This window comes from Alternaria ventricosa (assembly GCF_023758065.1).
Source record: "Alternaria ventricosa strain BMP 2768 chromosome Unknown scaffold_15, whole genome shotgun sequence".
In the NCBI taxonomy this organism is placed as follows: Eukaryota; Fungi; Ascomycota; class Dothideomycetes; order Pleosporales; family Pleosporaceae; genus Alternaria; species Alternaria ventricosa.
This window is the reverse complement of record NW_026055695.1, coordinates 377584-400396: the sequence shown is the minus strand read 5'-3', so window position 1 is coordinate 400396 and position 22813 is coordinate 377584. Positions and strand designations below refer to the sequence as shown.

General features: G+C 52.5%; 8 protein-coding genes across 8 annotated transcripts; 2 read left to right on the top strand and 6 right to left on the bottom strand.

Annotated features, from left to right (window-relative positions):
- Window positions 1-350: 350 nt before the first annotated feature.
- Window positions 351-3229, bottom strand: J4E93_008058 (uncharacterized protein; the record flags this gene model as incomplete). The annotated part of the gene is made up of 3 exons (XM_049345960.1): window positions 351-1874; window positions 1922-2420; window positions 2670-3229. The coding sequence occupies 3 exons, from the start codon at window positions 3227-3229 to the stop codon at window positions 351-353; spliced, it is 2583 nt and encodes an 860-aa protein (XP_049196893.1).
- Window positions 3230-4048: 819 nt separating this feature from the next.
- Window positions 4049-5272, bottom strand: J4E93_008057 (uncharacterized protein; the record flags this gene model as incomplete). Its single annotated transcript, XM_049345959.1, has 1 exon — window positions 4049-5272. One exon carries the CDS (start codon window positions 5270-5272, stop codon window positions 4049-4051), a length of 1224 nt encoding a protein of 407 aa, XP_049196892.1.
- An 837-nt stretch (window positions 5273-6109) lies between these two features.
- Window positions 6110-7191, bottom strand: J4E93_008056 (uncharacterized protein; the record flags this gene model as incomplete). The annotated part of the gene is made up of 2 exons (XM_049345958.1): window positions 6110-7115; window positions 7175-7191. The coding sequence occupies 2 exons, from the start codon at window positions 7189-7191 to the stop codon at window positions 6110-6112; spliced, it is 1023 nt and encodes a 340-aa protein (XP_049196891.1).
- Window positions 7192-7905: 714 nt separating this feature from the next.
- J4E93_008055 (uncharacterized protein) lies at window positions 7906-9813 on the bottom strand (the record flags this gene model as incomplete). The annotated part of the gene is made up of 2 exons (XM_049345957.1): window positions 7906-8180; window positions 9006-9813. The coding sequence occupies 2 exons, from the start codon at window positions 9811-9813 to the stop codon at window positions 7906-7908; spliced, it is 1083 nt and encodes a 360-aa protein (XP_049196890.1).
- Window positions 9814-10959: 1146 nt separating this feature from the next.
- J4E93_008054 (uncharacterized protein) lies at window positions 10960-12402 on the bottom strand (the record flags this gene model as incomplete). The annotated part of the gene is made up of 1 exon (XM_049345956.1): window positions 10960-12402. One exon carries the CDS (start codon window positions 12400-12402, stop codon window positions 10960-10962), a length of 1443 nt encoding a protein of 480 aa, XP_049196889.1.
- Window positions 12403-14192: 1790 nt separating this feature from the next.
- J4E93_008053 (uncharacterized protein) lies at window positions 14193-15642 on the top strand (the record flags this gene model as incomplete). The annotated part of the gene is made up of 2 exons (XM_049345955.1): window positions 14193-14497; window positions 14547-15642. 2 exons carry the CDS (start codon window positions 14193-14195, stop codon window positions 15640-15642), a joined length of 1401 nt encoding a protein of 466 aa, XP_049196888.1.
- Window positions 15643-16404: 762 nt separating this feature from the next.
- Window positions 16405-17558, bottom strand: J4E93_008052 (uncharacterized protein; the record flags this gene model as incomplete). Its single annotated transcript, XM_049345954.1, has 2 exons — window positions 16405-17161; window positions 17218-17558. The coding sequence occupies 2 exons, from the start codon at window positions 17556-17558 to the stop codon at window positions 16405-16407; spliced, it is 1098 nt and encodes a 365-aa protein (XP_049196887.1).
- Window positions 17559-19417: 1859 nt separating this feature from the next.
- On the top strand, window positions 19418-21336 carry J4E93_008051 (uncharacterized protein; the record flags this gene model as incomplete). Its single annotated transcript, XM_049345953.1, has 4 exons — window positions 19418-19712; window positions 19781-19893; window positions 19943-20315; window positions 20363-21336. The coding sequence occupies 4 exons, from the start codon at window positions 19418-19420 to the stop codon at window positions 21334-21336; spliced, it is 1755 nt and encodes a 584-aa protein (XP_049196886.1).
- Window positions 21337-22813: the final 1477 nt, after the last annotated feature.

The following is a 22813-nucleotide window of genomic DNA, read 5'->3' as shown; positions in this document are numbered from 1 at the left end:
TAGGTAGTATCTAAGACTCTTTGCTCATCCATCTCGTCGTTTTGAAATGATGCCTACATGCTCCGTCTCTCCAGCACTTAGGTTAGCATCGCGCCTTACACGTGAATCTGTCTCGGACAGACTGCGCAATGCTCTATCGTGATGCATGTGTCGGAGACGATGATGTGCTAGCGAGAAAGTGTTCTTCGCTACTTGTAAGCTCGTAGATGCGAAGCCGATGTAATGGGAGTTGGTTCTCCTTTAAAGGTCGTCTACAAATGTTCTCTGTCTGTGTCTTTTCATTATGTAGCTTTTCGGTGTAGTGGAATACATTGGTACACATGTAACTACCTGAAACTGATCTGAGAAAGCTATTTTGGCATGAAGTCTTCGTCGGAGTAATGATATACAGGGACTCCAGAAGCCGGCGATAACTCGAGAGAGCAGTTCTTGCAAGCGAGCTGAATGTTGCGTTGAACGTTTTTGTACCCATCTCTGGACCAATCCAAACCTTGATAACTTGTTCCACATTTGTGTCTGAGTAACGCTTTGCGGAACCACGCCAGATGTTCATGGACTCTGTTCAAACGAGGCATTGTCAATGTAGGCTTGATTGCAGCGTACAGATCCCATTGAGGATCTGACGCAATCCAGATTAGAATCTTATTGTCGACAGATCCCGTTCCTGTATGGAACATGTGTTTTCTATCTTCCCTTTTGCAGTCCCAGAGTACCCTTATCATCTGCACAAGATGCTTGATCACCCATGTAGCGTCGACTTCTTCAGATGCTGGATTCGTGATGTAGGCGCATATTCCGGTGGAAATTGCTGCTGCATTCTTGATCGCCGCTGCGTTGATGAAAACACAGTTTTGGGTAGGATCTGAGACACAATAGGGCTTCAACATAAGCGAATGGATGGCCTTGGTATCTCGAAAACACGGTGCGTAAGCTTTGTCATACTCCGCTCGTGGGTTCTCGCAAGTGCTCTTGATGAAATGATCTAGGCTTCGAGCCCACGGCGTGATCTCGCTGTAGCTGTGAAAGCTAAGGACGATCTCACCTGTATATTCAGATGCAGTGGCGCAAAGTACGTTGGTATGACCGCTGGCATAACGCAGAAAGTAGCTTTCGGGGCTCGATACCCAGGCTTCGCGCAGCTTGATCTCGAGTTCTTCGGCGGTAACGACTAGCTGCTCTCGTCTCGCGTACTGGAAGAAGGAAATAGTATTTGCGACAGACTCGGTAAGCGCAATATACGTCAATTCGCGTATAGGCGCGCCGTCACTGTCCTTGCGGTATTGGACATAGAGCGAGATCCAGATTCTCTGCTCCAAAGGGTCCTGCACGTCATCGATCTCTTGAGTCTCTGTCCAAGCCTTCTCGATGATTTTAATGCCCTGGGCGTTTGGTAAGAGAAACCAACAGCGAGCCATACGAGCCGTTTTCAATCTATCCCAGCCCCTATACGCAGCGTCCCATCCTGTGATATACAGTCCTCGTACTCGTGACTTGTACTTGTCGCCTTCCCAGACCTTGATATCGACATGCTTTCCGGTGCTCTCAAAGACAGGCTTGAGGAAAGGCACAACGGTGAATTTCGATGCATCAAAAGCTGGTTTTGCAGGCATCTCAGCCGTTCCAGCTCTGCTGATAGCAGCGAAAGGTCCATCGCCAACCCGAGAGTTTGCATAACCAGTCCTTGAGAGGATATCGGGGTCAGCGGTGACTGTGTAGGAAGACTGCTGCCCTTTATCTACTACAGACTTCAGTTGTCGAATGATGTTGGGCCGGTAGATATCACGCGCCCAATCAACGATGTAGTCCATGATGAGAACCAATTGGAGTGCTGCATCGTGGCGGGTTATACTCCCCTCCCATAGGAGGATGACTTTCTGCCAAGACATTAGTAAACCATTGGAAAGGTCATGTATCAACTTACGTAACAGGGTAGACTGTCTGGACTGGACTTCGTGACGTAACATCCATATACCCTCCACTGCTCACCAATGTGCGCAAGAAACCAAGATAGTGGGCCTCCTGGCACCTTCATCTTGTTGTCCTGGTCATCTTGGAGTTGGAGCTGTAGGTACAGATGATTTCGTATCGGTATTGCCGTTTGCGTCTCGATGTCTTTCCAATTGCCATCGCCTTTGAGGCTTTTGGCTTCCATCGCTAGGAAAGGGTATATACAGGGTTGGTCACCACCGTCTGGATTGCAGCTCATAGTCAGTCTCTTAGACAGATATTTGAGCGCAGTGTTCTCTTCCAAGTGGGTAATGTGTAGTTGCTGCAAACTCTCCGCCATGGCTTCGGTAGTTCTTAGTCCGTAGATTCGATCAGGCTTCTTCTCAATTCGATGGCGATTCTCTGGGTCGTTCTGGATGAAGCTTCGCTCGCCAATACGATAAGTGAAGATATCGGTCAGTCCTGTACTAAGACTAGGCAGATGATTAGCTGTGATTCGTTTGCTTGGTGAACTTATCAACTCACATGCTATGCTGTTTTGCCAATGGCTCACACGAGCATCCTGAACGACGTTTCTGACGCTCTACGAGGGACATCGTTCGACTATTGCTATCTTTCGGATCCACCTGGATGCAGGATTCCCACAGACGTCTTCGACAGCCCTGGCTACTCCTGATCAGCATGCGAGAAATGATGTAGATCAAGCGTGGCATGTATCATACCATCCAACTTCGATCTTAAAACGCTCAAAGACGTAAGGCTCAAGTTCCATTCTCCAGCCATCCTCGTTCTGGTAATCATCTCTCGATCGAACAGCCCAGTAGATCATCTGCTTAGCCCGCTTCTTGTTCTCGAGCTCCCATGGCTTGTCGATGGCGTCGGGTCGAGGTTGTATCGCATACGACTCGTAGCTCATCTTGCCCAGTTGCTGAATATGCTTGAACTTTATCTGATGTTCTTCGGGGACATCTCCTGGATGCGGTGGGTAGAATTCCGGATAGAACTTGATGCGGAACTCCTTGGCTTTTGCCTCGTCATCAGCAGCTTTCTGGGTAGCTGTGCGTTTGTCTGGAACAGCGTCCGCTGTCGCCTCATCATCAGCAGCTTTCTGGCAAGCTGTTCGTTTGTCGGAAACAGCATCCGCTGTCTTCTCCCCTTTCCGTTTCTTTGGCGCCGGATCCGCATGTGTAGCTGAAGCTCCACCTCGTTTTCTCTTACTTCCAGTACTAGCAACAGTCTTCGAGGCTTGCGCGTTGCCCCTGGTTCTCAGCGTCGGAGCCATGAGTGCTGATACGGAAAAAGTAATGAGATCTGGTGTAGTCGGTCTGAGTCTTGTAGGTAAGCTATGGCAACTTTGCTCCTCGACAACAAATTGCGACAAAATGTGGTGCGGCTGGCGCTGGGAAGTTACGACCAGATCAGCCGGCCGGGGTTGCGTTATAGGTGCCTTGACTCTTGGGGCCAAAAGGCCCAGCAGCAATCCTTCGCGCAGGCAGCATGTTTCGATGCAAGACCTTGAAACTGTCTGCTAACTACATTCCGCCCCATCTTCTTACCCGAATCTCGCTTCCCCCACACTAGCGCGGATGCGACGGGAGTTGGTGGCCTGAGCGTGCGTCAGGGGGATTCGCGCATCGACGTTCTGGTCCATGGATCACTTCCTACGCTTCTTACGTTGCGCGTCCGCCATGATGTGCGACTGCTACGCATTCGTTGTTGGTGTTGTTTCCCCACGCGCTCCATCTTGCTGCGGGTCCCCTGTCACCGCCCCGAGCTCGTGCGTCATAGATATGACATCCTTCATCCTGCGTCTACTACGATTTCGACACTAAATGAAGGCAACGCCTATAGTGGGCATTGCGTGCGAAAGGCATCGCACCTCGACATTTCCTATGAGCTACCTAGATACTCTCGCGCTTTCACAACAAACATTAAAGTGACACAGCTTGAAGCCATTGTTACTTGGTGTACGCGCGGACAATGTAACCGTCGTCACCATGTACCTGCTAGGCGGCACCTTGACAACCTGTACGCAGGTGTAAGGGTCCGCTTATCTCTTGCTCCATAATCCGATGCGTTCCAGGGCATGCCATTCCCTTCATCATCCAAGCCACTGGTCGAGCAGACGGTCGATGGAAAATTCCATGGGGAAGTATCCGATAGCATCGGTGGGCAGGAAGTCGATCCAGTCACTTAAGGGGCCACGAGGATCGATCATGCTCACGGCTTTGACGAATTCCCAGGACTCTGGATACCAGCCTGCTGCCTCCCAGTCGATGATAGCCGACACTCGAACGACCTCATGTTCAGCGTGCATCACCTCACCCTGCACTGGAATAGCCTGGCTATCCTCCAGAGTCACCATGATATTTCGGGGGTGCAAGTCACCATGAGTCATTACAATGCGATGGTCGTCCTTCATAGAGCTTCGAAGCATTTTAACCCATGGCGTTACTGTTTTCTTGGGGTGTTGAAAAAGGAAGTCGTTGAACTCCGCTTCGGTGCGTAGAGGCGCGGAGCTTATGCGTTGAGTTCTCCTTACGTCTTTGCATGACCCCGACGTAAAACTTCCTAGACGTACACCGGATCCAGAGTCCTCAGCGGTAGGAGTGCGAAGGTGCCGGAACAAAGAGTTCAGCTGCTCCTGTACGGATGTCTTCTGCGTAGCGGAGAGATCTGGCCAGACGCTTTCAAGTGTAGTGCCTGTTGCTCGGGACATGAACAGATGAGTCCTTTGGTCACTACGTAAAACGCCTAGGCAGTGGGGAATCGGGAGCTCCGGCACATGTGTGGCAACGTATTGTGTATTATCAATGTGATCAGGATCAAGAGACTGGGCGACTTTGACTACATGGCTCGGCCCGAGTTCAATGACAAAGGTGTCGTGGAACTGAAAAAGGATCTCTCGGCCGCGTATTAACTGGTTGAATGCTGCCGCCATTTCTTTAGGTATATGGCTGAATACTTCGTCGCACTCGGCTGTTGCATGTAACAGACCCAGAACCGATCCGCTCAAAGAGTGACTGACTTTCACAGAGCCATCCACTGGCAAGTCCAGTAGCCCAGTCGCAACGGAAGGCTGCGGATCTTTGTTGTGCGTCTCATCAATTGGGGATGAGTTAAACGCTACAGCGAGCTCATCGACCAGACGAGGATACGCTGTTGCCTCTCGCTTCAAGACTTCAGAGATATCTGCAGCAGAGTCGCGGCTCACCATTGAAGTCAATTGGCTAAGCGTGGCTTCATTGGCTAGACTGCGCGCCTCTCGAACAGCGACAGGGGTGGCGGTAAGCGTTGGATCGTCTGAATCCGCTGCGTGTGGCATGTTGAGCGTCCTGAAGTCGTAGATAGTGACCTCGGGAGTTGTAACTTTTCCTTGCGGAGGTGCCCAGGTGGAGGTTCATGGAGAGCCGGGCGTGTCACGAGGTCCACGGGTAAGCTGAGGGGCGCCAAGCTACTAGTGTTTCCCCCACACTAGCGCGGATGCGCGGATGCTGGTGGCCAGAGCGTGCATCAGGGGAATCAGGCACCGACATGTTAGTCCACGGGTCACTCTACTTCTAACACACATCCTCTATCTTTGCTGCAGGTCTAGGCGATGCCATGGTTTACTTGTGCTGCGTTGGCCAGCTGAAATCCATCGCAAAACCGTCACGCAGACCGAGAAGCATCCGAGCATCCGCACACGGCTTCGCTCGCGTGTACATGGACGACCATCAACAACGCCATTATATGTGATCAGATCGCCAGTACTTCCACATACGACCATAGGATCATGAAAATTAGGCTTCCCGTCCGCTCAGCCATATACAAGCATGATACCGGCGGATTAGTAGTTAGGTGGGTGACCACTAGCGAATCCCCGCTGTTGTATGTTTTTGATCTTCTTTTTGCCCATGCAAAATTCATACCCGCCGTCTGCCTCGTGCGAAACCCACGCAGATCACGCAAGAAGATGGCGCGCTTCACTGTTGTGCACTTATTTTTGCTCACAGACCAGAGATGTAGCTAGCTGCAGCTTCATAGGACGTGTTAATCGCTTGCGCAACGAAAGGACTGAACAATAAAGCCAAGAAGTGGACGTGCGCGTGACAAACGCTACGGCAGCGAAGCCGATACACTGGACTATTGTGGCAAACGAGATTCGACGAAGTAAAGCTTCTTACACGAAGAGGTGCGGTTCGCCCGCCTTGAATCGCCAGTTCGAATGGTAGTCCTCATAGATCCCAACCATCTGCGGCTTCCAGTCGAGAGTCTTGTAAACGCGAACAGCCTTAGACCTCGCACTGGAACCGTAACCAATCTTACTAATTGGATCAATCTTCATCGCCTCCTCCGCGCTGAGGTAGTCGACATCAGGCGTATCCAGCAGCCCTCTATCGAAAGCTGTTTTGCTAACAGCTTGCGCGAATTCGCCCCAGACCATCTCGCCGCTTTCCACAAAGTAGTACGACTGCACCCCTCCCCATGTTGCTGCGCCACCGCCCTGTGCGGCTGCTTCCGTAGCCTTGACGAAGAAGTTCGCTAGATCGGTAATGTGTAATGTGTTTACGATTGCGTTGCCGTCACCGACCGCGAAGCCCTTTTTGCGGTCCAGGATGGAATTGACGTATTGCCGTGCTACGCTGCGCTCCTGCGTGTCCTGGGCATGGCTCATGCCGTATATGATCGGTGGGCAGACGATCATGGTCTTGATGTGCGGCGTTTCGCGGTCGAGTGCTACGATCATGGTGTCGATGTTCATGTGTGGCGCTTCGGGAGGGAGCGTGAGGAGGTCGCTCGCATTGTCCCAGTCGTCGTAGATCTTGGTGGTAGCCTGGCCGTAGGTTCCGCTTCTGGCGACTTCACCGGTGAGTATACCGCAGCCTGAGGTGTGGATTAGGTAGCAGGTGGACTTGTTCTTCTTCATGCCGTCGAAGATGGACTTGTTCAGCGGCTCGTGGTCACTGCTGCCCCAGTTGATGACTATGTCTGCGGCAGCTGCCGCGGAGGAGATGACATCGTGGCTGTCAAAGTCTCCAATCACGAAACGTGTTCCTTGGGGCAGGAATTTCTTCACACTCTCTTCTTTGGCCTTATTGCGGATGAGCACCGTCCACTCGTATTCGGGGTGCGCAGCTGCGATCGCATGGGCACTTGCATTGCCGACCCATCCAGTGATCCCGACGCTGTAGAGTGAACGCGAAGATTAGCGAGTGTATCTTAAAAAAGCTTGAGTGAAGCTTACGCAAATATCCTGACCATGTTGATAGTTGTTCTGGAAGTGTAATAGAGTTGAGTAGCAGCCTAGTCGGTGGTCAACCTTCAATGTTCTTGAGTAGCAGACGACAGAACTTCATCCTACTTATTGCTTGTCGTTCCTCTACGGGATCATGATCTCGTCCGGACAAAATCATTGTCATTCGTCCGGAAACGCACGCATGACGTACTGTTGATTTCCAATCACTTCCTTCTCGCATGCCGAACTATCTGATTTGCACTACGCACATGCTGACTGCATATCATCACATTGTCGCCCATGGCACTGTCGCGCTCTCTAAGGCCGACACCGTTGCAATTCGTCCGAAATATGAACGAGTGATGCGATCGCCGCGATGCTTGCATCTTTGCCTTACTCCTGGGGATGTGTTAGCATGCTCATAGCGCCAGGCTGGCTGGCCCGCCTCTACGCATGTGGTGCCGCTTACCCGACCAGGGTCTTGATTACAAATGCGAGAGAGTGATGCGGGCGTAGAGGCGAAGTAGAGATGCATTCTTGTCTATCGATCGACCGTGATCAACCAAGGATGATCTTCGTCAGCGGAGTACAATTTGCATCCCATATCGCCTTCGGTACGCGTCCTGCTGCACGCCGGTATGCTACTCCTTCCTCACGTTCAACCCATAGCACGTTGTAGAAGTGGTACTCCCGTCCATCTGGGCCTTCTTCACCATACAACTCCATCTCTTTCTTGACTTCTAGTGGTTGATTAGCTCGGCATCGCTTGGGATAGAAGCAGACTCGTTGTACTGACCCAGATATTCGGAAGTCTCTGCATACACCGGGCCACTGCCCACAAATGCCTCCATCACAAATCTATACAGCTTATCCTCTTCGTCACCTTCAACACCGGTGGAGTTGACAGTTCCTGTAGATACGGCTATGAGCTCCACGGTATCGCCGAGCTCGAGTTTAGCCTTCTCCATATGCCGCAGCGTACCGGCTGTGAGTCCTTCCTGGGTTCCAAGACAGACTAGGTCGCATGTGTTGTCTAGTGTTGGCGCTTTCGCGAATTGTGGAAGCTTAAATATCGACGGCCATCCATCAACCCTCCTTAGTTGTGCTCCTCGTCCCGGAAAGGAACGATGCACAGCTCCAATGTATAATGACATGCATGATGTCTGACACGAAAGGAAAGGCCACGAGTCCTGAGGATGGAAAATGCATCGCGGATTTGCAGTATGCGGGGTGGTACTGAGAGGGGGTGACGGGGCTGTTTCTTCAGCAGCTGAATAAATGGTCTCCGCAGTTCCTTCGCTCGCGCGACAGTCATCGTTAATATGAGTCGCTGGTTTATTTGAGAGCTCGTCGTCTTTGATGTCGATGCACGCTCTATCTAGGGAGAACAATGGGCCATCTGCTGGTACTTGGCAATGCATATCTTCGGGTAGACAGTACCACTGTACGAGCTTTTGCGTTCTCCAGACCGGCATTTCAGAGGCGCGACTGTTGTAACTGAAGTATGAGGATCGTGTCCGAAGATGATACGGGTCAACAGGACAGGTCCAGCCGCACCATGACCATGAAGGCAGATGCGTTTTCGGCGCTATGATACCTGTGTCTTCATCTTCTCTTACTCTGCGACGTGTTCTATGGAAGGGCTGCCATAAGAGTGCGATGTCCAAATAAACGCGAGGTAAACCATACTGAAATCCGGAAGGAAAGTTAGGTGCGAGGGTTGTCAGAATACCAGAAAAGGCTGGTAAAACATCTTGGGGGTATGTAAACACGCGACTGTTGTAAAGACTGATCATCTCAGTGTATAGGTCGAAGTCAGGGTAACAGCTAGATAGCATACGGCTAGCCTTCTCGTAGTGTGGGACTGTAAAGGTAGCACTTCTGGTCCCAGTCATTTCCGGATTTGGTCCGTCTGGGCTCCAAACATCTTGCTGACATTCCCAAAACATGTAGCGATCGGTAAATACAATGGCTCTTTTTGAGAGCATCTGCTCCTGGAAGGTCCAGCCACGGGTAGCCCACTTGGAACCGTAGAGTTTGTCGTACATGTGTTCTACCTCGTCATGTCCTCTAGCTTCAACCCAAGAGCTAGATAGCTGGCCGCGATGAGTTGCCGCTATGATGGTAAAAGATGCACCAGAGTATATATCGCCCATATGATCCACTTGCTCTCTTGTCTTCTCGTCGTCTTGGACGATGCATAAACAGTCGACCCACAGGTAAATCTCTTTGAGCCTGCGGACTAGCAGTATGGCATCCTTGACAGCGGTGGGGAGTTGCGACCATACGTGTTTCAGATGACCGGGTTTTTGGAAAGCTGATAGATTGAGCTTCTTCAACAAGATACTATCAGTTGAACGCTTTTTATCCCTGGCGTTGAAAGACTTTTGTGACCATACGTAGCTCAAGGCAACGTAACGCGGTACAGTATTCCCAGGGACCAAGCACTCTCGGCCGACGTCGATAACCCAATGCGGCAATTGCTGAGCTGACTTGTGCTTGAGAGATGCTGGCTTACATCGTGTTCCATGTTGGGCGTCGCATGAATTTATCCAATGAGTGATGTATCGAGAGTCGACGTCGCCGGAGCCCTTGCTTGGCCCCATGTCTTCATCGAGTTTGCCACTGCTGAGCAGAAAATCCTGCATCTTATCGTTGTGAGATGGCGCAGTCCACAACAGAGGTGTTATGCCGAGCGAGTTCTTAGAATTCGCATCCACTCTACCAGTACTGAGTAACATCTCGGCAATTTTTATCGACCCGTCCCCATCTCGCGAGACCCACGCTAAAGGCGTAAGACCACGTGCATCTTTTGCGTCCGGGTCAACTCTTCCGCTAGCAAGCAACAACTCTACGATGCCCTCCACCGCTGTTATGGTCGGAGGTATTACAAAGCCTTGCCCCGTTATAGTAGCGGATAGTGAGATGCCACTTCGACCCATCACTGCGGCAAATAGTGGTGTTCGGCCGTTGTCATCTTTCGCATCGGGGTCCACTTTATCGCTGTCTAGCAATAGCTCAACGACAGCCTTGTAGCCTCGCGAGACAGCTTCCCACAACGGAGTTCGACCTTTGTTGTCGCGTATATTGACATTGACTTCCTCTTTCTCAACTAACAGTTTGACAACAACTTCTGAGCGAGAGTGCACCGCGCTGTGCAGTAGAGAGTAGCCATGTTCTTCCTGCAAATTTGGGTCGACTCCGTGATATTTGAACAGTACTTTCAACGCCGCAGTATTTCCGCTGCTTATATCTCCTGATAACCGTGACCATCCTTTGTCATACTCTGGCACCTCGATTTGTAATTGTAACATTGTTCGGTCTTTCGTCTATCGTTGAAAATGTTGAAAAGCGCGCCAAGCTGTCGTAAAACTGGCTTTTTGTCTTGTTAGAAAGGTTGCAGAGCCATGCGAATCGGAGTCTCATGGACATAGAAACGGCGTCGATAGTGTAGTTAGGTCTCTCGCGTTCAGATCTTTGGGGATTTAGCGCGTGAATGCTCTCCGTCTGCCAGAGGCTTTGCGGTCTTTATACGCGAGACCAGTGCTGACATGCAGCCAAAGGCCCGTCGCACACCGAGTTTTGCCGACACTACCGGTTAAAGAAGGAGTCATTGCCGATCCCAGCAATGGTGCCTACCTGAACCAAGGAAGCCGCGACTGCGCCACTGCGAGGCTGACAGTGAGCTTAAGGCGGGGTCACAGCCTCCACATGACGACTACAAATCCTACGTCGCACGAAGGGACTTGGTGTCCTCACTCGACCCATCAGGCTGACCGTTTTCCCAATCCTCTTCAACCCTTGTTTTCCTGCTCCTTCTTCGTGTCTCTCCTCTCCCGTCTCTGTCTTTCCTCCCTATCGTCGACTCCCCTCTGGACATACTCTTCCAGGAAAGGCTTCAGCCCACCCCAAATCCTGTGCTGGAATTCAGAGGGCCGGTACTCGACACACAGCCATTCCGTCGCCCTGAGCTGCTCTATACCACCATACATATCTAGAGCTGCACGCTCGTAGAGTCTCTTCTTAGACTCATCTGCCTCCGCATATGCTTTCTCGAACTTCTTAACAAAAGGCCTGGTCCAGGTAGGGGGTATAAATCTGACAGTGCCATAGATCTCGCCAGTGCCGATGACGAACTCCGGGTACACGGTTAGCCTAATAAGATCCAGTTCGTCTTCTTCATCATGTTGGTGATAATCTTTATAGCGGAAAGGAAATAGATTGTAGCCATTGTCAAGTATCCAGCAGCCGGTTTGATTGACGTCATCGGCACCGAAGAAGATATCTTTCCCGATACCGTTGCTTGCGCGTAGAAACTCTTGGTAGTCATCTGGAAGCTTTCCATTGAGAAGTGCGACGCCGTAATCATCACAGTCATCGTCGGCCAAAGGCAAGGAGAGACGCGCTTCGAGGGCGGCAATTTGAGCTTCTGACGCGCCGGGCCTGAGAACTGGGGTGATATCGTCTTCACCGTCGTCTTTGCGTCGGGTGAAGATGTTGTTTTCAATCATCTGCACTAGCTCGGCGATCGACGTGGACAGATACGGGCGCGCAGGGCCTTCGATAGAACGTTGCTTGAAGAGGGCGCAACCCTCTTTGACGTATGCATCCACGTCTGCCACACGCAGATCAAACATTTCCCCCAGTTTCGCAGAGGCTAGAATGTCCCATATGCCTGGACAATGCTCCAAGCCCTGGCGACGCTGAATCCATTCTCTGGCCTCGTCTCCGCTGATATCGGAAACGTTCCAACTGTCCAGCAAGTACTGGTATAGGTCTTTCATATTGTTCTCGATCAAGCTGGTAGCTAGACGCTCTTCGCCTGCAAGTAACGCAACCTGTATCACCGCGCCAAGTGTCATAGTCTCTCCCGGAGGCTGATAAATGGCATCTGGGTTTGCATTCAAGCGTTTGTGCGCGTCGTCCACATCTTCCTTACTGAGCGTCCTTTCTTCTGCTTTCCTTGCTATGTGTTTGGGTAAACCCGTGGTACTGATGATTTCCGCGAGCGCAGCGTCTGGCTTGTCTGCCCACGTTGGGAAAGAATCGCTGGCCGACCAAGCCCCTTGCAACTGCTTCTCGGTGGTGACTCTCATGCGGCCGGCATATCTGCTTGTCGTCGTGTCAAGACCGTATTCATGGATTGTGTTGAGAAGTACGTTGGCTTGTTGAGGAAATCCAAGTACGAACAGATCCAGAGCTGCGTGTTGTGCTATTCGTGAGGAAGACGGGTGCATGCGACAAGTAAGGATTGAGGTCTTTGACCAGGGTATCAGAGGCAGGGCGCGTGCCATGAAGTCGAAAGCGGCGTCCTAGGCGCTGCCGTGGGAGAGGCTGAAGTGGCATTTGAGACCTGGGTTATATGCTTGAAGACGTTTGAAGCTGCTAGCCTTGGATGTCACCATGTGCCGACATCGTGGTGTTTTGAGATTAGCTGCCAGGCTGCAAGCAGCATCTGAGGTGCGATGACATCATGCCCGAACTAGCCAAGGCAACACCAGGGAGGTTTTCTAACATGACCGTGACTGTTCCAACGCGATGCCATAAAGTGATTGAACCTATAACCATGCCATCAGTATGTCAATGTCTCCTAATGGCCCTCGATGCGCGACCGTGGACGGGCCGTGTCGTCAGGTGACATCCACGGATGCTCGGCATCGGGGGACTCTGGAAGGTACCCCGAAATGCGCAAGCGAGCCTCGCGCGGTCTAGACGATGCGCGCAGATCCGTAGAACTAATGCCAGGGACGTGTAGGCGACACTACTAGTCGTATGAGTGAGGTCGAAAGGGACAAACGTTCTCGCTGTGCCTTCAGTCAGCAAAGCCACCGGATTGTGGCACAGCCGCGCGATTTAATCAACTGCCGCCTGGGCAAACTGTGCCAATGTCGGAGGTTCCGTCGATCCTGCAGAATTGAGGTTTCCGCTCGCGTAGACATTACAGTTTCTCGTACGGAAAAGCGTCGCCACATATCACATGACGTGCTGAGAAATCAGGGTCAGCTCTGGCTGGCTCCAAAACTTCGGCCCGTGGAGGTGGCGCGGCGGCTCTTGTGGATCTGGTGGGGTCGGTCTTAGGGTCCGATCCACAACTCAACAGCGTTGGATTCGTCCGTTCGCCATGCTTTCATAAACCTTGAACTACTCAATCTTGACCGGTCTTCAATCAAGTGTAATGACGACCATGCAATCGCTGAAAGACAGTCGCGCGACGACGTCCTGTACTGAGTGTCAACGGAGGAAGCAAAAGGTGACGACTTTCCATATTGACCCTGCATCTACCCCTTGAACTAATGACGCGGCTAGTGCTCGCGAGAATGGCCCTGCAATCACTGTCAGGCACGAAAAGTACCCCATCTTTGTCAATTCTCTGTCAAAAGAGGGCAGCAGGAGCCTTCTCCAGAGTCGTCTCGGTATGTAGATCGTCCTGCCTACCCCGCCATTAGCGGAACGCGGTAGTAACAGCGATTGCGCAGTGAAAATTCAGCCTCCAGCATCAAAGGCACCAAACGAAGCGCTCCTGACTCTGCAGAGCCGCAATTTCTGTCGCAGGATGGCGAGCAGGAAGAGCTCGAAGATGGGCTGAAAGCGTGGGGGTACATGCCCGGTCATGTGCACTACAAAGTAGGCGGGGTGGAAGAGGTAAGACCATTTCTCGAAACATTGATATCAACTAACGCGTTCAAGAACGGTCCGCGAAAAGACTCACCGACAGAAAGCTCCGTTACGACGGACGTTCTTGAGAAAGTCCTTTCAGCCGTTCCACCAAGATCAATAACGGGTAGGTACAAACATCGCGAGATCTTGGCGATCCATTCTCTAACCATGAGCAGACGCGTTCGTTAATCACTTCCTCAATGTCGTCAACTACCGCTACACTGCAATATACGGGCCAACATTAGCCGAACAGTATGTCCAATGGTGGGCAGATCGCGGTGCCGGCAAGCAACTCTCTCCAGAATTCACCTGTCTGCTCCTGAGGATCTGCGCGTACTCAGTCCAGTACCTCACACCCGCGCTCCGCAAGATGATTGAGTTTGAGTTGGCTTGCAATTGCCAAACTCTGACCGACCGGTTCTCCGACGCAGCGGAAGAGCTAAGCCGGAGTTTTGGTGCAGCGAGAACAAGCGTTGAACGCGTGCAAGAGCTGTTTTTGAAGTGCGTTTGGTTGAAAGCCGAGTCCAAGATCGTAGAGTCGTGGCATGCGCTTTCGCGCACGATCCGGGAAGCGCAAGAGCTGGGCATCGATAAGGATGGAGGTATCGAAGGCCTGTGCGAGTTTGATATCGAGATCAGGAGACGTCTCTGGACGTTGCTGTACATCTGGGACTGGTAAGTACAAACCTGCATTGGTTTGAAGCATCACCTGACTCTCGCGCAGGCAAATGTCAGCATGGCTCGGCCGTCCAAACCTCATCGACCAGAAGAATCTCGACTTCAAGTTCCCCAATCTACGGCTCGACAAGTCGACCACGGAGCCAAACCTACTATCACCCTTCGCACACATCGCCCTTCAAGCATACCTCGGTCGTAGGATCGCCGCGACCATGGGGAATGCCCAATCTGAACACGCTCTTTCAGACAAACAGGTCTTGGCAATAGAAGCGGAATGCGAAAAGTTCATCGAGGAGCTGCCACCCATCTTCCGCTTCACAGACCCCGACACCTCGTTTGATGAGTCCCATCCTTTCTTCGTGTTCCAGCGCTGTCAGCTACATTGCGTCATTTTCGTGACGATGCTGAATTTCTTCAAGCCCTACCTGACCCGCGAACGAAAAGACGCGATAGCTGATCAAGACGACGAGTTTCGGAGGAAAGGTGTGGATATCGCGTTGCGACTTCTGAAAGTAGCGCGCCAGCTCTTCGACCACGAGTTCCCCATCAACGCGAAGTTCCACATGGTAGTCTTCGCGATCTTCGACACGGCGACTCTGCTCTGCTCGGCTATTATACACGATCGCGAGCACCTTCTACCTCATCGCGAAGAGATTGTGGATGCAATCGAAAGCTCCCTGGATATGCTGCATCAGCTCAGCGGGACAACGAAACTAGGCGCTACATCGTACAACTTCCTCTTCAAGCTCGTGCAGGCCACACCAGAGCTTTCGCGGTACTCATCAGCTAGTAAGCGGCAACGACAAACTTCTTCCTCGGTCCCTACGACAACACCGCCGGTGCCGGCGCATGAGCCTGCGCCTGTAGCTGTGATGCCACCGGTGAAGAACACAGCGCTGCCGGAGCCGACTGCTGCACCGGTACTTTCCACTGCTGGCGATCTTCCGTCGATGACGATCTCGGATGAGCTGTCCTTCGATATCGATCAGTTCCTAGCCCAGAACCCCTTTGGCACGGTCGGTGATCCGGCTGCCGTCGACATGGGTGGTATGGAGCAGATTTGGGACTGGCAGGATTTGCATATAGACGTTTACGCGCAGGGAGAGCCGGATGTATGGAATGCTACCGGTGATGGATCGTGATGATGCCGCCGCTGGCGTTTTGACAATGGTGTGTATTACATCCGGCAGAATCGTGAACGCGCACCGGCGTGTCGTTTCAGAAAATGGAGAAAGGAACAGATTATCAGATCTGTAACATCTGGTCAACGAATTGGTGATCTCTACATCCATTGCGCTACTATCGCAGCCGCAAGGCTGGGTTCAACTCGGTAGTAGACGAGTATGCACCCAGCGGTAATGTCCCTCGGACTTTGATAGCGAGCGATGGTGCGCTCGCACGCAGTGTAGTCTACATCGCGTGTCTGTTTCTCGGGCCGTTTTTCTACGTTCACACAGTTTAGCTCTTTGGCGTACATCTAAGCATATAGTAATATCATACCATAATCTTACTCACGCTGGCGCTCGAAACTACCTCGCCCCCGATGCGATATCCCAACAGCGCGCTGACGATTGAAACACCCTTGGATCTGGCACACATAAAATGCCAACACGAATTTCCGCAGATTTAGACGTTCAGAAAAGGGCGGATAGCGCTGATGTTAAGTGTCGCAGGGTGGCTCAGCCCCGAAAACCTTCGGAGGCCCTAACTCGCCGCGAACATCGTCATGTGTGGCGGTGCAGGGAGACAAGCTTTTGTTTAGCAATTTCCTTTTTCTTTGCACGTGGTGAGGGAAAAGCAAGGATAGTATTGCTGCTATACTCGTTGCAAGTCACCCTCGACTGATGGTCTCACTAATCCCTCAACACCATAACAACAATCGATCAGGCGTTGTACACGCGTAATCAGAACAGGGCTGATTTGCAACTTAGTTTCCTCGCTTTCTTTGCCGACTTGACCTCCAGCTCAGCGGCCTTGCGCTTCTCCGTGGGCCTCCTGACGCGCTTCGGGCGTGGCGGCTCGTCCGTTACCAAGGCACTAGGGGATCCCATGGCTTCCTCCTTCATGGCGGGCTTAGCCGATAACCTCAAGACCAAGCGCGGATGTCTGGCACGTCGTTCAGGCGACGTGGGAGGCATGGCCGGAGGTGACGGTATCCCTCCGACACCGTGGTCTCGTCCATCCGATGTCGATGTAACAGCCTGGTTCTCCGTTGCGAGAGGAGTAGCTCCCAGATCGTCCAGGCCGATCTCCGCCGTGGACGTCGAACGTGGTGTGTCGAAATACAAAACCTCGGGTTCTTGCCCTTGAACGCGTACCGCAGCGAAGCTGTTCTCCGTGCGCCTCTTCCACTCGCTCAATTCCATCAAGACCTTTGCTTGATTGCCTAGCTCTTTGCACTGCTCCAACGAAAGCCCCAGGAGTTCGTTATGTTTGTCGGAGAGAGCTTGGTAGTCCCTACGTAAAATGCCGAACGATGAGGAGAGGTTGTCGAGCTGCTCTTCCAGGTCAAGACAAGACTGTGCGCTGCTGATCTGTAGGTTATCGAGTTCTTGTCGGAGGGCGCGAATGCTTGATTTGGGGTCTATCAGAGACATCCGACGGCTTCCGTGATCTTGGTCATCGTAGACTGTGGGTGGTGTGTTGTAACGGAGACGGACGCTGCTATATGATGTCAGCAGGTCACCTACCTGATCTGGACGTCCTCAACAACGTACTCATCCGCGTCATCAGAGAAATATTGACGGCAGCTCTCAGTCGGGGAATATTCACCCTCTGATGCAGTTTCGTGTCCGATGATCGGACATTTCTTGTCACGCGTGATGTATGGCTGCCAGTCGCTGCCGCTATCTGAGGGCTCACATAGCGAGGAAAGGTCGATGACATCGTGGTGACACACCTCGTGGTCGCAGTAGTGATCATTGCGGGCTGCCGGCCATCTGGGTGTAGCTTCGACCGATTGGGATGCTGCAAAACGTTTCCGTTCCTCAAGTAGCTTGTAGAAGACGTCGACGGTTTCAGCGCTGTCCATGCTGACGAGAGGTTCGGCGCCGCACATGTTGGTAGCTGATAGTAACAAGTGATAGAAATGATGGCTGTGCTATTGATGGGTCGTGTTCACGGCACTGTTGATGGAATATGCTGGTGTATGCCACTCGAAGGAAGGCTGTCCCGTGATAGAGCGGATCAATGACGAGGGCCACTACCTCGTCCAACCTCAGACGACGTTCGCCGTTGCCATTTGGGATGAACGCGCATCTCGCCTCAAGGCAGCCTCGACGCGAAGCTGTGGCAGTTGGAATGAGGAGAGATGGAAAGATCGAATCAAACCTTATGTATCTTTGTAAGGCTGACACTAGGAAGATGCCGACAAACGGCGGATAGTGCACATACAACCATCAACGACACATGCCGTTCTCGCGACCTCGCCTGTGGTGTCGCTCGAGAGACGCAGTGGGTGTCAGACTTAGGCGATACATGATGAGAAGAACCGAAAGACTCTTGATCTTGCTCTCGCCAAGTAATGTCGTACGTAGGTTACATTCGGGTAGCACTACAGTACCGAGGCGATACGAGGTCAACAGAAAGGCCCTGAATCCTTGAATCGAGCATGTCGCGTGACATTGCCCGTTGTCGATGCGACTTGCTTTAGGGCAGGTCCACCTTCGCGCCTCCTCGGCACGTGCTGCCAGGGAAAGTGTTGCATTCGGAGGAGACCGGTGAACTTACTGCAGTGGTTGGCAGGTGTGGAGCCGGGCAAGGGTCCAACAACCTGCCACAGTGAACGGCAGATTTCTCGTTGCAACTCGAGCGTTTCGGTCTCGGTCTTTCCAGTAGATTAGCAGTGGCAGGCCGCGCATTCAGGGCATGTCGATCTCCCATCGATGTTGGGGTCGAAGGCATCCCGCGCCTTCTGGGATTGATATCTCTGGGACGTCATGCCTGATCCGGGCATGCGACGAGAACACTCGAGCCACCCCGCTTACTATCGGTGTGATTAACGTCTGGCGATAATTTGAGGCCGGTCTTCTTAGCCATTTCGCGTGTGCGAAGCCTGCGAAAGTAAACGTAATCGGCACGTCTTTAGTCTAGTCGCGTTTCGGCACGCGGCAAAATTCTTCGGGTCCGCCACAAGCGAACAGCCTCGCGACGCGAGGTCAACGTCGTAGTAGCAACGACGATCTGTGCTGGTGGCTATCAATGTCAACCGATGCACCTGGTCTGTGAGCTGTTGTGTTCATCGAGGGCTGAGCGTGTAAGGTTCTGTCACTGCGCCCATCAGGCGCGCTGCTGCAGGCGCACCCACGCACAAGAAGAGAGACTGCAAAGCTTACCAGACCGATGGTATTAGCTAAGGCCAAGCCAAATAGGATCGAGCGAACCACAGAGGCGAGGTGGGACGATCTTTGCAGTGAACGGCAGAGGAACGTGATGGGGTCTGATGCTTGGTCCACCAAGCACTACGTCACCGCGCGCCTTAATGCCGCTACCTTGGCGCACCGTACCAACGACTCCACACCATCTGTCCGTTCCAAAAGATTTTTTGACAGGGGCGGCGCCGGGGAGAGCTGGAGTATATGAGGGGCCATGACCCTCCTCCAGGACCGAGCTCGTGTAACTCTTGTCATCAATTTCCTGCGACCCTGCTGTCGCGGAAGCTTGCCATATCCAATATACAAGCTTTTCCAGGCCTCACAAGCCTTTAGCATCCTGCTTGGGTGAAGACGCCGTGACGGTTCGACACATAAACGACAACGCCACCAGATTACAGCGACACCGACGATTCGACGACCCTGGACAGCACCATCCCAATTGCGACTGCCCCATTATCGCACCCCTCTTTACCATTGCGCCAACCCCAAGCAACAACTCCACGCCCATCCTCCATCGCGGCACCACCACCATCATTACGCCAAGATGGTCCGAACTATGTTTGTGAATCCCTTCAAGGCTCATCATGTCGACGAATTCCCCGGCGTCCATGTGCCTCTTGATGACTCGACCCATCGCGCTTCTGTAGCTTCCACCCACCCACGCGCCTCCCTCGCTGCAACAGAGAAAACAACCAAAGACGACAAACCAGAAGATGGCCTCACGCGCCCTGACAGTAATGCATCTAGTGGTGTTGTTAACCATGGCTTGACAGTCGCAGCATTGAAGGCAGAGATTGAAGCAGAGGTCGCTGCTTCGGACAACGACACGCCATATGACCGTACGTCGTGTGGCTTTTCCTATCACCTCCGGTAATTTTCACGAGGAAACAGTACTGATCTTCCACAGGCAAGTCCAAGGTTATCAACAAAGCCTTGCAAGATATGGGCATGGGCCGCTACCAATGGCAGCTTTTTGCTCTTTGCGGTGGCGGTTGGATGGCCGACAACTTGTGGCTGCAGGTGCGCATGTCAAATTCCTCATCAACAAACAGGACTTACCAAGATACAGGGTGTTGCTCTTACACTACCACAACTCAGCGTTGAGTTCGGTGTCAGCGAGACGGAAGTCAGATACACCACACTAGCGCTCTTCCTTGGTCTCTGCATTGGCGCTTCCTTCTGGGGTACCGCCTCTGACATTATCGGTCGCCGTCTCGCTTTCAACTTTACTCTTTTCCTCGCTGGTGTCTTTGGTCTTGCATCCGGCGGCGGGCCCAACTGGATCGGCACATGCGCACTATACGCTTGCATTGGTCTTGGTGTCGGTGGTAACCTCCCAGTTGACGGCGCTTTGTTCCTCGAATTTCTGCCTCAAACATCGGGAAACCTCCTCACGCTCCTTTCCATCTTCTGGCCCGTCGGTAATCTGATTGCCTCGCTCCGTAAGTCGATGACGCTAGCTATACCCATCACTTACTAACGTTTGCAGTGGCATGGGCATTCATTCCCAACTTCTCGTGCGCCGACGGTACTCCCCTCGGACAATGCCGCATGGAAGACAACATGGGCTGGCGATACCTCATTCTGACTCTCGGCGCCATCACGTTCTTCATGTTCATCTGCCGCTTCTTCCTCTTCCATCTTTACGAGTCACCCAAGTTCCTGTTGTCGCGTGGTCGTCAGGCTGAGGCTGTCGCCACCGTCTACGGTATTGCGGACTACAACAAGACGCACACTTGGCTCACCGAGGACATTCTCAACCAAATCGGCGGCGACCAAGAAGTCACCGGAGAAGACGTCAAGCTCAGCGTCTTCGAGATCATCAAGCGCTCCCTCAGCCGTTTCTCGATGAAGCGTTTCAGGACTCTCTTCCAAGACAAGAAGATTGGTCTTACTACTGCACTACTTTGGTTCCAATGGTCGACTATCGGTATGGCCTACCCACTGTTCAACGCTTTCCTCCCGCAGTACCTCAAGAACTCGGGTGGCGGAGTTGAGAACGACATCAGCATCGTCTACCGCAACTACGCCATCACCGCCATCGTCGGAGTCCCCGGATCCATCCTCGCCTGCTACACCGTCGACCTCAAGTACGTCGGCCGCAAGGGCACTATGGCCATCGCCACCGTCATTACCGGTGTCTTCGTCTTCCTCTTCACCATCTCTTCTGACTCCGACTTCCAACTTGCCTTCACTTGTCTCGAGGCTTTCTTCCAGAACATCATGTACGGTGTCTTGTACGCGTACACACCTGAAGTCTTCCCTGCCCCAATCCGTGGCACTGGTACTGGAATGAGCAGTTTCTTGAACCGCGTTGCTGGTCTTTGCGCGCCCATTGTTGCTATTCAGGCTGGTGGAAGTAACCCCAAGGCCCCGATTTACGCCAGTGGTGGATTGTTCATTGCGGCGTTCTTTAGTATGTTGGTGCTGCCTATTGAGACGAGAGGCAAGCAGACTTTGTAGATGGTACGCGTTGAGTACTTGACGGCAGGACCGTATAGCGCAGTTGCATGATATGTAGCGCTAAGAAATGACAACTATCCATTTCATGTTGACTCATCTCACCCAGTGTCTCTCACTGTGCCCTCTGACTAACACCCACGTGTCAACCTCTATATATCCTTGACCTACGCTCAAAGCCTCGCCCTCACCTCCCCCAGCCTCAAACCCCACCCCCTCAACCACCTCTCCACCAACACTTCCGTAACACCTTCAACCTCCGGCAACATCTCCATCGCATTCTCATTCCTAAAAACCATCGCCTCGCCCTCCCTACCCTCCCCCGCCTCCATCATAAACGCATGCATCTTGAACTTCTGCGGATCCAACATTCCCAACCACTGCGGCAAACTACACTCCCTTACCTCAAGTCCAAATCGCTCCACCAACACCTTCTGCAGCAACGCCCAAGGCGCGGGACGGGGGTGCATCATATTATACACCTTAACCGTATCTGTGTGAGAGCCTGACCTCGGCGGCGATAACGTGACATTGGCGATACCCTCCGCTAACGAATCCACAGGAATCCAATCCACAGCATTCATCCTCACGGGCCAGTACCCCGACTTTTGACTTGTCTTGAATATCACCCACAACCAGCCCTGAATTGGCCACTGCGGCGCATTGGGTATTGCGGACGATGAGCCTCCGATCTGACCTGCACGGACGATAGCTACGCGTAGCCCATGTTCCTTCCCTGCACGGGCGAGAAGTTGCTCCGCGAGACATTTACTCTGGCCATATCCCGTATTTGCTGCACTGGAAAAATCCCAGGCGGGTTGTTCAGGGATGAGCGGGGTGGAAGGGTGCTGGGTTGGGTGGTTCATTATCGAAGTGTTCGACGAAATGAAGGTTACGCGTGGGTTTAGGGGGCTGTCGATACATGCATCGGTAACATGTCGGACAGCGTTGAGAAGGGGTAGGTAGCCGATGAGAGGCGTCGCCCAATTTGCGTTCCACGCATTGAAAACAATATCTGAGACGCTGGTTGTGAAGTGTGTGTATTGGGTGGGGGGTAGGCCGAGATTGGGGAGTGTGATGTCGGTTGTCAGGAAGGTGAGACGGGTGAGGTCTTCGTTACTGATGTAGGATAGGGAGGAGGTGGTGCGTTTTTCTGCGTCTTTGCTACGGTTCAGGCAGAGGATGGTGGTGTGGGGGTGTTTTTGGAGGAGAGAGGCGGTGATGTAGGGGCCTAGGAAGCCTGTGGAGCCGATGAGGGCGATGGTCTTTTGTTCGGTCATTGTTGGTTGTGAGAGTTGTTACTATCTTTGACTGGGCGAGATTCGTGATATCTATAATCGGGGTGGTGAGAACACTCAGCAGTCGTCCATTGACACTATTACACACTTAAGTAAGTGAAGAATGAGCTTGGTACTTGACGTGAGGTCCAGGTCCGTTTGCACCTTATACTTCAAGACGGCGGCCAGGAAGTTAGGTCACC